Below are 16,354 nucleotides of genomic sequence, written 5' to 3' on the forward strand. Positions count from 1 at the left end.
AAATTAGTCTGGCAAGATCTGAAGATCTGAAAAACCATGCTGGCACAAACTTATAGTATTGTGAACATATTAGGCATAGGCCTCATATCCCTGTAGCTGATCGCTATATTTTTTTACCTTTCCAGCAAGTATTTTCTGAGCACTCGCCGATTGTTCTATGCGCTGTTTATCTTGCGCCCGCCATGTTGGATATTTAAATTAGTCCAACATAGCGCCACTTAACTAAATGCACATGCGCGACTCTTCTCCTTCCCCCTAGACGCAAACGCGACCTACTCTACCCAATCGCTCCTGCTTCTGAGATTGAAAGTGCGCTCACAGAATATGTAAAATGCGCATGCGCTTACTGATAAGCCGGTCTTAGTTTGGGTGCAGGAGCATGGAATTATGGGAATCTTCTTTACAGAGCTCAGCGTTTTTTCTTCCTGTTGGGCTTCTGATCATCTGAACAGGCGAAATAGGCACTATTGAGATAACTGAAGGTATGCCTGCAGCTTGAGATTAACTCTTTACTAGCCTTTCCTTTGAAAATCCTCCAGTTTGTGTCTGTAAATTATCCACCCACTTAGTCTGTAAGCTCTACATGCAGGGACCTTGTTCCTTTTATCTTTTTAACACTTTCCACTATGTTTAATATAACTATACTTTGCATTTATTATTGTTATGACCCTTTATGTCCTATGTTCTGCTGTACAGCACTGCATAGACAAGTAGCACTATATGAATAAAATACATATACCATTATACATGCATTAATAGATTCTATTTCATTATGCCTGGTAGCATCTACTAGCATTAGGATCTGCACTTTAGTAGAGTCACATTTGTTTAAAGGTGACATTTTCAAGCTGAACTAATAGAAATATACACATTCAAATGTTTGAGTTTTAAAAGCCCAACAGTGGAAACAATAATCTCATGTGTGTTGATGCACACAAACTTGTGCCAAATGTTCCAAATTGATTTGTGCAGCCCTTCTATCTGAATTTTCTAGAAATGTCTGTGATATTTATATTATCCACAGATTTTGTTCTTCTTGTCAGTCCCACCTGATGGATTTTCATTCTACAGAAAAGAAAGTTACCCAATTTCTGGAAGAAGTGAGAGTCATTATACTTCAGGGCATTTATTACTTGTTGAAATAGTCTGTTTTGCAGCTTGTAATATGGCAGTATGTTGCCAGTAAAGAGTTTTGTAAGCTAAAATATTTCTTAAACATCTGCCTAAACGCAATTGGCATAGTTGCTATATTGGCAAATGCAAGTAGGCGTAAGCAACCACACGGCTATTTTGCGCATGCGCTCATCCTGTTCCTAAATTGGAAGGAAGGGTCGGACAAATATACTTTCGCATCATATTAAACAAATTAAATACGCAGCAATTAATTAGACCTGGGAAGCAATTTTAAATAAACGACTATACATTTTCAAAGAGGTATCAGAGAACTACATCTACTGATATACCCCTCGCTGGAAAGCTCTGTTTTCCCATCTCCAACATGGCGACGGGCTGCCCGGGCGGAGTTACGTTCATTGTGTATGTCAAGGAGTTCTGTGCGTCGTTACGTACGGTGCGTTGCTGGGCCGTAAGCCGGTGTTGCTCAGTCATTGTGCGGATGGCGCTGAGTGGAGCAGAAGGGCTCAGGCAATTAGCTGCCATGTATGAGCAGCTCAAAGCCGAATGGGCTAAGAAGAACCCCAACCTGAGCAAGTGTGGGGACGTACTTGGGAAGCTGAAGGTGAGAGGCGAACAAGCCAAGAGGGTTAAAAGTGGAACAGCTGATATTTCATATGTGTATCTATGGAATGGATATTCAGTATGCCTGTTAGTGGGTGGGTGACATTTACAGGCGCTACATTGATATCCCCATTCCCTAGATTTTCGACAAGTGGGGAAGAAACTATTTACCAAAGTTTTCCTGTAATAGGTTTGCTTTCAGGTTGTTCTTTCAGGTTGTTCTATCATGTGTGCAGAGCAGTTATTTGGCTAAGCATTTATGAGTAACCTTCCCATACTGTGTAAGGTGCTAATGGCATTTCAAAATAGGCTCCTTTCTACTTTTGTTCCGTTTATTTTGTTAGGCATATCCATGGAGGAAGCAGGTCCATTTAGGTATATGGAGTATGGTGACCAGGGCACATGAGAATTCAGGACAAGCCTTGATAATCCAGCTAGCAGGGCTGAACAGATTGCAGTTTATTTTAAATGCAATTGGTGCTGCCCTGCAACATGTATTTATTAGACATGTTCCTGAAGTTTCAAGTGATCTGGTCACCTTAATATGGAGCTACTCTTACAAGCAACAAAAGGACATGAAGGAGTAAAAGACTTTGTCGATATTCAACACTACACAATACAATGTGTGCTAAAAGGGAAATAAATAGATTTACATATATTCTGCCAAAATCTTACCCCTCTAGTAAGCAGCCTTTTTTGTTGTTGTCCTAATTGGGACAGTCTGATAGGCTATGGATAATCATAAATTCTGGCATCTCTCTGTGTCAATATGTATATCTTTATTTATAAAGCGCTACTTATGTATGCAGCGCTGTACAGTAAAATAGGTTAATATAACAGTTACAATAATAGATAAATACAAAGTTTAACAATAAATACAAGGTACGGTTGCAATAAGTTAAGAATCAAAGAGACAAGGATGAAGGTCCCTGTGACGCAGAGCTTACAATCTAGATGCCTGACAGTTCATACTTCAGGCTCAGACCTGATAGTGTAATGTAAGGAGATGACTGAAAGTAGGGAACACAGTGACAAGGATGTGACACATTTATGTAGGCAAGTTGCTAAAAATAAATGTTTAAAGTTCTATGTTCCCTTTAGCCCACCACACAGTATTGAATCAAATATTTTTCTGGTAAAATGTATTGAATAACACTTTATAGATTTATTAAAAAAAAAGATTTAAAATGTTAACATTGCTTCCTTCTACTCAATCTTTCTGTTTGGTTCTTAAAAGAAAAAATTGTAGTAAATATTACTACTGTAAGTCTGGATGACAAAAGAGTGGTCTGTGTTTTCTCTGCAGGAATGATATTTATGTTGTCAAGAAGCTTCTGGGTTTCTTGCAGCCCTGCTATAGTACTTGTCTTGAAGTGGATGATCTGTTAATTACATTACATCAGTGAAACTTAGGAATTCTTTATAACAGTATTTTAATTTTTAAGAGTGTATTTTTTATTCTGAACTGACAGTCTCATTTAATTGGTAGTTTTCTTTTTCATCCTTAGCTGGCTCTTTTGGAACAGAACTTTTTGCCTACCACTGATGTCAAACTCACAAAGCAGCAACTTATTCTAGCTAGTAAGTAAAATAATTCTCTGTCCCTGTTTATCCCTTGCTTCCCTGTTCACTATCCACAATAGGTTTAAGTTATCAACATAGATGCTTTTTTTTCCCATAATAAGGTATCATAAAAAAAAAAAAGAAAGTTGCACTGCTACCCATGACAGTGCAACAAATCAGCCCCATACATCTCTTATATAGAGATCTGTATGTCTCACCCCTTATTATATCATATGGGTGATTCCACTGATACATTTGATCTTCATACTTAGCTCTAGTTCCCTTTGAATGCAGCCTCAGCCATTACTTGTGTTCAGGACTCATAGGAGTCAATCTCTTGCTTAGCCCAAAGGGGTTCTATTATAGTAAGCCACAATGAAATACAGTCATGGGGGGGCAGCATTTGACACCTCACGACGAACAACCACTCTCAGGTCTGGACTTCAAAGTAGGCATTTCAATTACAGAGGCCCAGAGAGCCCAATAAATAGTGACCAGCATTTTACAGCTGTCTCTCTGGCATTTGCCAGAACCCACGGATTGCCAGTCTGGGCCTGACCACACTGCTGTTTGGGGTGCACCAAATTAAATTGTTTTTTTCCCTTTATTAAAAGGACCAAAGAACGTTATACATTTTTTAATTGCATTAGATGTTTTATCACATCTTTGATTTTTAGCACCTGAGTGGGGTTGCAGAGAGTTCATAGGAGTGGAATCTGAATGAATCGCCAACCTCTTGTTACTTATTTTCCTTGCAGGGGATATTTTGGAGATTGGTGCGCAGTGGAGTATACTGAAGAAAGATATACCATCTTTTGAGAGATATATGGCCCAGCTTAAATGCTACTACTTTGACTACAAGTAAGAACTAGATAACATTTATTCGGATACTGAAAGTATTAGATTTTATGTAGTTATATATTTGTTATCCTGCAACATGTTGTAAGTTATTTAACTAAATAATACCTTTGCTTTACATTCTATTTCTGAAGTAGCCAGTATGTGCTCAGTTTGGTTATCAGATGCCAGTTTATTAGCATCCATTTTCCTCTGAACCTGTACACTTCCACAAAATGGACAGCACTCTGATTCTTACAAACCAGCACATATTCCCTCCAGCCAGTATGTTTGCTGTTACTCTAGAGGGAATCTACAATACATACTGCTAATTATTTTTGTCCTTTTTAGTTTAGAGGTTGAACATTCTTCTCTACTTTTATGCCTCTTTATAGTCAGCATTTCCTTGCTGCACTTGGTCAGATTGTGGTCAGAATTGTGTTCAAAAAGGGACAGTGGACAATTTATTTGAAACTGTTCTGTACATAGAAAAAGGCTGAGGCACACACTTATAGGGATTACAACCTGGGTGCAAATCAGATAAACAATGTAAATATGTAAAAAATGCTGATGCACACCAGGAAAATGTAATCAAAAAAAGATATTTATTTTATTTAGATCAACGTTTCAGTCCTCACCCGGGACCCTAACCCCATCAGACCTTTATCAAGATCTTGATAAAGGTCCCGGGTGAGGACCGAAACTTCGATCTAAATAAAATAAGTATCTTTTTTTTATTAAATTTAAAATATATATGTGCAGCATAGGAATTTTAGCGGAACCATCACTATTACAAAAATTCCCATAATTGCATTGCTCCATGTTCCTAGCACCTGGTCTCATTTGCAGATACAAATCTTAGGATGACATATTGAGTTTACCATGGCTGCTTTTAACTACTATAGTATGACTTGTTTGTATAACAGAATCACTTTTTCTCCTTGTTTTGTCAACTTTTTTACAACAATAAATAACAGCTTTCAGTTAGCGTATATATGTTATAGAGATCAGAATTTAAATGGTGAATTATGTTGTAATCAGTTTCATGTATTTTTTATGTAGGGATGAACTACCAGAATCTGCTTATAAACACCAACTGCTGGGACTCAACCTCCTATTTCTTCTGTCACAAAACAGAGTAGCCGATTTCCATACAGAGCTGGAGAGGCTTCCAGCAAAAGATATCCAGACTAATGTATACATTAAACACCCTGTATCTCTTGAACAGGTAACACAGTTTATCTAATTGTGATTTTGAGTTTTTGTGTGTTGATCACACTGACTCCTTTCATCTATTTTATTAGCAATATGGTAAACTTTATCTTATAGAAAAGCAAGCTTACATGCAGTCATCTGTCAACAGACAGATAACAGACAGACATGGCCCGTCAACGGTTCATGAACTACAACTCTCAGTTAGTTGCTTGTAGGTGATGGAAATTGTTTTTCCTTCACCTATATATGCCCTTCAGCTGTTCGACAACAGCTGAAGGGCATACAGTGGAGGAAATAATTATTTGACCCCTCACTGATTTTGTAAGTTTGTCCAATGACAAAGAAATGAAAAGTCTCAGAACAGTATCATTTCAATGGTAGGTTTATTTTAACAGTGGCAGATAGCACATCAAAAGGAAAATCGAAAAAATAACTTTAAATAAAAGATAGCAACTGATTTGCATTTCATTGAGTGAAATAAGTTTTTGAACCCCTACCAACCATTAAGAGTTCTGGCTCCCACAGAGTGGTTATACACTTCTACTCAATTAGTCAACCTCATTAAGGACACCTGTATAAAAGACACCTGTCCACAGAATCAATCAATCAAGCAGACTCCAAACTCTCCAACATGGGAAAGACCAAAGAGCTGTCCAAGGATGTCAGAGACAAAATTGTAGACCTGCACAAGGCTGGAATGGGCTACAAAACCATTAGCAAGAAGCTGGGAGAGAAGGTGACAACTGTTGGTGCGATTGTTCGAAAATGGAAGGAGCACAAAATGACCATCAATCGACCTCGCTCTGGGGCTCCACGCAAGATCTCACCTCGTGGGGTGTCAATGATTCTGAGAAAGGTGAAAAAGCATCCTAGAACTACATGGGAGGAGTTAGTTAATGACCTCAAATTAGCAGGGACCACAGTCACCAAGAAAACCATTGGAAACACATTACACCGCAATGGATTAAAATCCTGCAGGGCTCGCAAGGTCCCCCTGCTCAAGAAGGCACATGTGCAGGCCCGTCTGAAGTTTGCCAATGAACACCTGAATGATTCTGTGAGTGACTGGGAGAAGGTGCTGTGGTCTGATGAGACCAAAATAGAGCTCTTTGGCATTAACTCAACTCGCTGTGTTTGGAGGAAGAAAAATGCTGCCTATGACCCCCAAAACACCGTCCCCACCGTCAAGCATGGGGGTGGAAACATTTTGCTTTGGGGGTGTTTTTCTGCTAAGGGCACAGGACAACTTATTCGCATTAACGGGAAAATGGATGGAGCCATGTATCGTGAAATCCTGAACGACAACCTCCTTCCCTCTGCCAGGAAACTGAAAATGGGTCGTGGATGGGTGTTCCAGCACGACAATGACCCAAAACATACAGCAAAGGCAACAAAGGAGTGGCTCAAGAAGAAGCACATTAAGGTCATGGAGTGGCCTAGTCAGTCTCCGGACCTTAATCCAATAGAAAACCTATGGAGGGAGCTCAAGCTCAGAGTTGCATAGAGACAGCCTCGAAACCTTAGGGATTTAGTGATGATCTGCAAAGAGGAGTGGACCAACATTCCTCCTAAAATGTGCGCAAACTTGGTCTTCAATTACAATTTGACCAATTTGACCTCTGTGCTTGCAAACAAGGGTTTTTCCACTAAGTATTAAGTCTTTTTTTGTTAGAGGGTTCAAAAACTTATTTCACTCAATGAAATGCAAATCAGTTGCTATCTTTTATTTAAAGTTATTTTTTCGATTTTCCTTTTGATGTGCTATCTGCCACTATTAAAATAAACCTACCATTGAAATGATACTGTTCTGAGACTTTTCATTTCTTTGTCATTGGACAAACTTACAAAATCAGTGAGGGGTCAAATAATTATTTCCTCCACTGTATATAGGGACAATAAATTGTTACTGTTGACATTTGTTTTATCTACTATCCCATATTTAGTCTACCTTCAACTGCTGCCCTACATAAAACCACTTAAAGTAATACCAGGGCAGTGTCCCATATTTAGACAATCCTAAAGACAGCTTTGGTTGACATTTTAATCACTGTTTGTCACCAATTTTTTTTTTTTTTTAAATAGCATGTTAAGGCTCATACAACAAAGGCTGCAGCTCTTACTGACCATGGCTAACAACTAGTTTATGTTGTTGGGAAAGCTGACTGCATCATCCTTGGGGAGTTTCAGCATTGATACTTGCAGCACAATTTCAGTGGTTGGGGAAAGCTGTGTGTGGGGAAGTTAACAAAGGGATATCTGCATATGTCCTGTATAGGAGCTATCCAGTGTTATTATTAAATATTAATTTATGATTGAGTGAACGGTGGTTGTACTCATACTGAATGTCTTTAAACATGTAATTTATTCTGCAGTATTTGATGGAGGGAAGCTATAACAAGGTTTTCCTGGCTAAAGGGAATATTCCAGCTGAGAGCTACACCTTCTTCATTGACATTCTGCTGGATACAATAAGGTTAGTTATTCTCTTACAAAAATTATAATAAGAGAATATCTCTTATTTATTATCTTATAGTGATTTACATATTAAGCCCAAAAGATATCTATAAGAAATGAGACCAACAGAGGTGCAATTGAACTTGATGAGCCTAACCTCTTCTGCACAGCAGAAGTGTAAATTTTACAGCATGGCTTTATTTCTATATAAGAGTAGATGTGCCTGATGCAGAAAAATAAAGGCTGTAAATCACTGGTACCTGGAAGGTTAATGCCTTTTATGTAAAGTATATTCTTTATCAGAGTCAGAGTTCTCTTATATTAAAGGAGACATATTGGATAAATGGGAAAAACCCTAATTTTGTAGGCAATTATGAATAATATACGGTGCTGGTTTCCCTTTGGGCTAAACATTAATCCTATCTGTAACAATGGCCCCTTTATTGGAGCTCCCTATAGATCATATCACTTCTCCGTCCAGTGTGAAATGAAGAGTGGGTGTGTCCTAACAGTCCCTGCCAGAAGCACAGTAGGAGGAGGAGAGCCAATCACAACCCTGCAGTCACACAAGCAAAGACAGGCTTCAGTTCCCTATCAGGTCAGCCTAGCTGCTGATTGGTTCCTATCCTACAGTGCAGTGTACGGAGGGCCGCCGGCTCCCCAGCTCATCCAGAGAATTCAGCCAGCAGGAAGTGGAACTGATGGGCGGGAATAGTGGGATTTGGGGGAATTTCTCAATAAATCAGTCTGAAACACTACATTTTTAAGCACAATCCTTCTATATCTAGAGGAGTATAATTCACTGGTACATTCATAATTTTTATAGGATATGTCTCCTTTAAATTTTAGTATGTTATAGATTGATTCTTTTTTTTTTAAGCAATTTTTAATTGGCCTTGATTAGCTTGATCTGGCTGTTAGATTAATTACCATGGCACCCCAAAAAAAGTGACTTTATTATTTTTAATTACTTACGTTTTTTTAGTCGATTTTAAAATTGCTAAGGTAACTTTCCTCCTAGTAACTAGGTAACAGTTTAAATTCCAAACCTGGGCTCTTTAGAGAAAACAATGTAAGACAATCTCAAAATGTTGTAGAATTCTGCTGTACATTGTGCTTCGTGTAATATGAATGCAAGGTAATCTATCCTATAGCCATTACCAAAAAGAGACTTCATTAACCCTTATCTGGCTTTGCCAGACACCTTACTCTATATTTAGAATGCCTAAAATGATATAATAGTTGAAAGGCATAGACTTTATAGCTATACACACAATATAAACACACTCTGCAACCCTGCCAAATAATTTCCATGCTTCTTAAACCTTCCCCTCTTTACTTCTCTTACTCTTAGCAATTACTGCCCTCATTGTAGCAGCTTTTTCTGCACCTTGATAAAACACATCTCATCCTCTGTAATGCAGATTAACACTTCAGAGGCATTCAGTAAAGCAGGTGGCTGCCTCTTATGATCTAGAACTTGCATCATAATTGAAGCAGTATATTTCATTTGTATGATTGAAAAATCTCAGAACCTTACAAAGAATCCAAATAAAATGCAACAGTTGCTGTTTCCAAACTAGCCATGATAGTTGTCAAAGCATTCAGAAAAAAGACAGCACCTTTTTTTTATATTTCTGTTTTAGGGATGAAATTGCTGACTGCATCGAAAAGGCTTATGGAAAAATCCTGTTTAATGAGGCAACAAGGATATTATTCTTTAACACTCCCAAGAAAATGACAGAATATGCAAAGAAGGTAAGTTAGTTTTTCCTCTAAAAGAAGGTATACCTCTTGCAAGTGTGTAGAGCACTTTAAGGAGCAAAGGGAATTGTAGGCAGTTAACGTGAGTATAGTAGGTGTGCAAACAGCAAGCAGTGCACACTCCTTTTGGGGATATGTTTTTGTAGGTTTAATGGAGGAATCCTTTTTGCAACAGATGACTATTTCTGACTGTCACCTGTCTGAAAAGCAATCGCTTTCTAAGTCTCCCATTTACTGAAATGGGATAGAAAGAATGCACAGGTGCTGTAGAAAATGCTTTTTGAAAAGTACTCACACCTGTTATTCCCATTTGAGTGAATGGGAGCAGTTGGTGGTCATTACCTACTCCTTTCATTTGGCTAAAATACCCTGACTTGTCCTCATGGGCGATTTTCCCACAGAGGTGCATGTAAGTGCTGAATGCAGGTGAAACGCAGCATTTTGCGTACCACCTGCGTTTGGTGCTTGTATGTGCCTGTTTGAGTACGAGCTCATTCAAAAGACTGAATTGCATTTTGTCTTGCGGTTCCCTGCGCTCACTGAAACACCTGTGAGGATGAGCGCTTAAGTGCCCTGTCTGACATTAGCCTTATGATGAAAATCTTCCATGGAGTTCAGTCCTATTTTGTGGGTTCTATTTTATCTGATCTTGTCATGCAACAGCATAAGATTTTGTAGGATCCTACCAATTCTAATCTCCATAGGCTTTACTGTAAAATTGGATCAGATATAGTTTGATGGTGTGTTTGTTCCTGCATCTCCATTTAATAGGCAATTTATTTCAATGAGAGAAAAAAAGTGTCAGACACCATCAGATTTTATCTCATAGGATGAAGACTCAGCATGCATGTTGCCTTTCGACAAGCGTGTTGTGTCAGATAGCAATCCTTTCATGTAGTTTAAATAACGGATTTTTGTATTAGTCACATTTTATTTTAACCCATGCAACTACATCCAGCTTGTAGGAAATGTATTGTCGATCTGACACCATCCCATGGAGTTTAGCCCCTAAACTACATAGAAACTACATAGATGTAAAAAAAAAATCTGAACCTGAGATGAAAATTAAACTGAACTAAAATTCTGTCTAAAAGAGACCACTGGAACAATGTTTGAAAGTATTGATCTGATATCTACCATTAACTTAAAATCTTTACCACACAATTACAGTTTTTTTTATTCAATAGTATAAAATGTTTGTGTAAATACAGTCTTCTTTTTTTTTTTCATAGCGTGGTTGGGTGTTGGGTCCAAACAATAACTTCAGTTTCAGTAGCCAGCAGCAGAACCCAGAAGAGGTCACCATTCCTTCCACGGAGCTAGCCAAGCAAGTCATCGAGTATGCCCGACAGCTGGAGATGATTGTTTAAACCATGTGGGGCAATGCACCACTTACCAGTTATCCTTTTCCCATTCCCTTTTTACTGTATGATCTATTCATTTACTTCAACGGTGGTTTTTACCAAGGGGTCTGGGCTGATATTTTTTTCTTATACAACAATCCACTGTTTGCTTCATCACATTTCTGGCTGATTTCCAACCCCTTATTTTTCGGATGACCTAGAATGCCAATGGGAACTTTTTTTCCTGTTTTATACAAGTGATGGGAGAAGGCATAAAGTTTAATAGACTTAACATACAGATATATCTCTACACTGCGCTGTTAGTACATCTACAGTGTTGCCATGTTATGGGTCATACTTAGCACAGCCCTTCCTACTGGATGGTGGCATTGCTGCTACACGAGGCAGGGTTTTATCTTTGTACTCAGCCAGAGTTCTGTAATTTATATATTTTTTTTTTATTTTTTAAAGAAACCAGTTTTGTTTAACAGTTGAGGCCTAAAAAACAGACTACAAGTTAATGCCATCCGTTACCTTGTGCAACTGAAACAATGTATATATACAAACAATAAGAATAAAGTGCTAATTTGGCCGAATTTGTCACATTAATTATTAAATGATTTGTCATTTAAGATACTAGTATAAAATCGGGGCCTTTTGCATTTCACGGACATGAAGTGCACTGTAACACTCGTACTTTTATAATATTATACACACACACACAAATTCTGAGTGTTACCATGAAAGTCCTCTTTCATTAAACAATGGAGTACTCATGGGACTAAATAAATGGTGAAATAAACAAAAAAGGAATATATTTTAGTCCCTCAGTCCCCTTTTTTTAAATTTATTTAACTATTAAGTCTGTTCACTTTTATTTGTGTCTGTTTGTGTGTGTGTTTTTTTCAATATAGTACCCCCTATTGTAAAATATAAGGATATTATAAGACGCAGAGGAGTTTCATAACTATATAAAGGCATGAGGCTGAAGGCCGAGTGCTTTTATACAGGTCATGTAATTCCAAGGTGACTTCTAATATCCTCATATTTTTTTTTATCAACGGGAGTACATTTTTATTATAATACATACCGTATTTTCTGGCGTATAAGATGACCCCCAACTTTTCCAGTTAAAATATAGAGTTTGGAATATACTACCACCCTGTGGCTCGCAGAACCGAGCCCCCCCCCCCCCCAAAGCATCCTTCAGCTTCCCCCAGGGCCCCCAATCATCTTTCAGTTCCCAGCTGCCGCTTCGGTGGTGTCCCCCGCTATGTGCCGCAGCTCCCCACTACTTCTGCGCTTTTATAACGTTGCGCCCCGTGCGTGTGACGTCCGTACGCAGGGGCGCAAGCTTATAGAAGCGCATAAGTAGCTGGGAGCTGCGGCACATAGTGGAGGACACCAACCGAGCCAGAGGAAGCAGGGCCCGGGACGATTGTCGTCCCCCCCCCGTGCCCCCCTGATGGCGGCCCTGCCAGGAAGCAAGGTGCAGGTAAGTACCCGGTGTATAAAACGACCCCCGACTTTGGCACGGATTTTTCGGGGTTAAAAAGTCGTCTTATACGCTGGAAAATACGGTATGTTTTATTGTGTCATATGACAGAAATTACATCATTAGGCACAGAACACCATTTATAAGGATATCATTTACAGATATTTATGGGTTTTGTGTATTATATTTATCATTTCTGAGGCTTTTTGTTACTATAGACAGTTATGGAACTCGTGTGACCTCTATTCTTTATTTTTATGTGTGTTTTAGTATTGCATGTGAAGCACTCTCATGTCAAAGAAATTCCTGAGTGCTAAAAATACAAGACAAAACAATGTTTATTTTAGCAAGAACATCACAACTGACTGAAGTACTTGCCTTAAATAAACTTAAATAATTTTTTGTTTAGTCCTGAGCTGTGCCAGTTTCCCCCCCATACATATGAACTCCCAGGCATTATTTGCAGGTTTTTTTCACAATTTGCAACACAATTTTTCTTAGAGCAACTTCTGCCAGACTTAAACAGCATCTGAAGAGGTGTAAAATAACAGCATCAAATCTGGTGCTTGGGTGGTGTAAAATAAAACACACTTTGATAAGTTTCCCATTTATTTTACACCGCTTTTTATGCCATTTTTTTTTTTGGTGAATTTCGTTTTACTCAGCCTAATAAATAGGACCTTTGATCTTAGTGCAAGTAATGAAATATAAAGCACTCTATATTGCTGTAGTGACATGGATGCTGTCATATATTTGTTATAGACCACCAGTGTTCTCTAATACAAGCTCTATGTTATGGCTGAATCACATTTAAATCATGTATTTTTATTTTCTCCAGAATAATTACAGTCACATTTTAGACCCCATATATGCGACTTTCAAAAACAACCAATAATGCGACAATGATGCTAGGTTTGGCTCAGGAATCCACTGTAGTAATCTCTAGAGTTAAAATACACATTTTTTAGTCTTCTATCTATCATTTTCCCTGACTCCCTTCCAGCCATAGCTTGATTCCTGTCACCAAACAAGAGGCTAGTTTCAAGGTTGTGATCCATACTGGTTCTGTCTGTGTATCTTGTAATGTGAACAGCCTGCAAAAAGAAAAGAATGTGCTTATTTATTATGTTGCATATTGATATACAACATTTTAATTCCAACTACTCTAGGGGGCCGATTCATTAAAACACGAGTTCGAATCCCGAATGGGACAAATTCGTAGTGGATACGATAATTTCTGAATATCGAAAAAATCGTATTAGTCACGATAATATCGTATTGGCGATCCAAAAGTCACGAAATTTTCGTACCGAACGATCGTAAAATGCAGAAAAACTTTTCCGACTTTGATCTTTCTGTGCATGATTTTGGAAGCCTCCTATAGGAATCAATGGCACTCTGCAGCTCCAACCTGGCCCAAGGAAAGTCTCCCATAGGGCTCAATGGCACTCTGCAGCTCCAACCTGGCCCAAGGAAAGTCTCCCATAGGGCTCAATGGCACTCTGCAGCTGCAACCCGGCCCAAGGAAAGTCTCCCATAGGACTCAATGGCACTCTGCTGCTCCAACCTGGCCCAAGGAAAGTCTCCCATAGGACTCAATGGCACTCTGCTGCTCCAACCTGGCCCAAGGAAAGTCTCCCATAGGGCTCAATGGCACTCTGCAGCTCCAACCTGGCCCAAGGAAAGTCTCCCATAGGACTCAATGGCACTCTGCAGCTCCAACCTGGCCCAAGGAAAGTCACGATACTGAAATTTTGTCGCGAAGTATGAAAAAGTCGTGAAAGCGCCGAAAAAGTCGTGCTAGGTACGAAATTGTCGCAAAAAACACGATGATTGCGAAAAAATGCATTTGGAGCGTTCGTGCATTAATAAATCTCCCCCTAGGTATTTTTTAACTATTTCTAGTCTTACACTAGGAATAGTGCATAGCTGTTCTAAGGCAATATATGAGTCATAAAGCCTGATTATTGCAGTTTATTTAGGTCCCCTATATTCTATTTCCATATTTGTGTGACCATATGGCACGTGATTTTAAGGATTCGGTTCGTCCGGGAACATGGATTCGACTGAATCTGAATCCTGCTAAAAAGGTTGAATCCTGTATTTGGTGCAACTCGTACATACTGTATCTGTGAACTCATTTGTTATCCCTAGCACAAAGGCAAAATGGACACAATATTGTGCTTAAACATTATTTACAATGGTATTGCACTAACAGACAATGCAGTGAATTGGATGCTAACGCTGTGATGATGCTGCTGCGTGCCAAAAGTGATGCCATTTGCACACAAATGCTTTTATAAAAACTTGCACATTATTCACAATGAAAACGGGGCTAGTTCGCATATGTATTAGTGTATCGCATGCAGGTTACAGCACACACTACATAATGGGTGCTTGCAATGACACCCATGTGGTTTCTCACTCACAATACTGCATTGTGGGTGAGAAACATGCCAATTTCTTTATGAATACTTGTACTTTGTACATAGCACTACATTTGTAAATAAGGCCTCATCAACAACCTCTTGTGCATATCATGGTAAATAACCAGAATTTACCGTTTTGCAAAACCTCTTCAGAGATTACTGAAGCTCTACGGGGCAGGGACCTCCTTACCGTAAGCTCTACGGGGCAGGGACCTCCTTCCTCTTGTGTCCTCGACTCTTAACTTATTGCTGCTGTATTTATCTGTATTTATAATTATACTTTGTATTTATCTATTATCTTATTAACACCCTGTTTGTATTAATGTATTCTACTGTACAGCGCTGTGTACATAAGTAGCACTTTATAAATAAAGATATACATACATATACAGGTCCTTTTCAAAAAATTAGCATATTGTGATAAAGTTCATTATTTTCTGTAATGTACTGATAAACATTAGACTTTCATATATTTTAGATTCATTACACACAACTGAAGTAGTCCAAGCCTTTTCTTGTTTTAATATTGATGATTGTGGCATACAGCTCATGAAAACCCAAAATTCCTATCTCAAAAAATTAGCATATCATGAAAAGGTTCTCTAAACAAGCTATTAACCTAATCATCTGAATCAACTAATTAACTTAAACCTTAAAAAGATTCCTGAGGCTTTTAGAAACTCCCAGCCTGGTTCATTACTCAAAACCGCAATCATGGGTAAGACTGCCAACCTGACTGCTGTCCAGAAGGCCATCATTGACACCCTCAAGCAAGAGGGTAAGACACAGAAAGAAATTTCTGAACAAATAGGCTGTTCCCAGAGTGCTGTATCAAGGCACCTCAGTGGGAAGTCTGTGGGAAGGAAAAAGTGTGGCAGAAAACGCTGCACAACGAGAAGAGGTGACTGGGTCCTGAGGAAGATTGTGGAGAAGGACCGATTCCTGACCTTGGGGGACCTGCGGAAGCAGTGGACTGAGTCTGGAGTAGAAACATCCAGAGCCACCGTGTACAGGCGCGTGCAGGAAATGGGCTACAGGTGCTGCATTCCCCAGGTCAAGCCACTTTTGAACCAGAAACAGCGGCAGAAGCGCCTGACCTGGGCTACAGAGAAGCAGCACTGGACTGTTGCTCAGTGGTCCAAAGTATGTCATTCGGAAATCAAGGTGCCAGAGTCTGGAGGAAGACTGGGGAGAGGGAAATACCAAAATGCCTGAAGTCCAGTGTCAAGTACCCACAGTCAGTGATGGTCTGGGGTGCCATGTCAGCTGCTGGTGTTGGTCCACTGTGTTTTATCAAGGGCAGGGTCAATGCAGCTAGCTATCAGGAGATTTTGGAGCACTTCATGCTTCCATCTGCTGAAAAGCTTTATGGAGATGAAGATTTCATTTTTCAGCACAACCTGGCACCTGCTCACAGTGCCAAAACCACTGGTAAATGGTTTACTGACCATGGTATTACTGTGCTCAATTGGCCTGCCAACTCTCCTGACCTGAACCCCATAGAGAATCTGTGGGAT

At 39.2% G+C, this 16,354-nt stretch overlaps 1 protein-coding gene across 2 annotated transcripts; it reads left to right on the top strand.

The window, feature by feature from the left end:
- Nucleotides 1-1,483: 1,483 nt before the first annotated feature.
- psmd8 (proteasome 26S subunit, non-ATPase 8) lies at nt 1,484-11,509 on the top strand. Of its 2 annotated transcripts, none has more exons than XM_012968255.3 (7): nt 1,484-1,738; nt 3,246-3,318; nt 4,059-4,161; nt 5,200-5,365; nt 7,725-7,825; nt 9,453-9,564; nt 10,803-11,509. In XM_012968255.3, exons 1-7 carry the CDS (start codon nt 1,499-1,501, stop codon nt 10,938-10,940), a joined length of 933 nt encoding a protein of 310 aa, XP_012823709.1. In that variant the 5' UTR covers nt 1,484-1,498; the 3' UTR covers nt 10,941-11,509.
- The last annotated feature ends 4,845 nt before the right edge of the window (nt 11,510-16,354 follow it).

Source organism: Xenopus tropicalis, chromosome 8 (assembly GCF_000004195.4).
Source record: "Xenopus tropicalis strain Nigerian chromosome 8, UCB_Xtro_10.0, whole genome shotgun sequence".
Taxonomy (NCBI): Eukaryota; Metazoa; Chordata; class Amphibia; order Anura; family Pipidae; genus Xenopus; species Xenopus tropicalis.

Bases quoted from the DNA above. Each gene is read 5' to 3' on its own strand.
- psmd8 (XM_012968255.3), top strand. From the start codon at position 1,499: ATGGCGACGGGCTGCCCGGGCGGAGTTACGTTCATTGTGTATGTCAAG. The intron at 3,319-4,058 runs GTAAGTAAAATA...TTTTCCTTGCAG, and splicing joins GCAGCAACTTATTCTAGCTA to GGGATATTTTGGAGATTGGT. The intron at 4,162-5,199 runs GTAAGAACTAGA...TTTTTTATGTAG, and splicing joins TGCTACTACTTTGACTACAA to GGATGAACTACCAGAATCTG.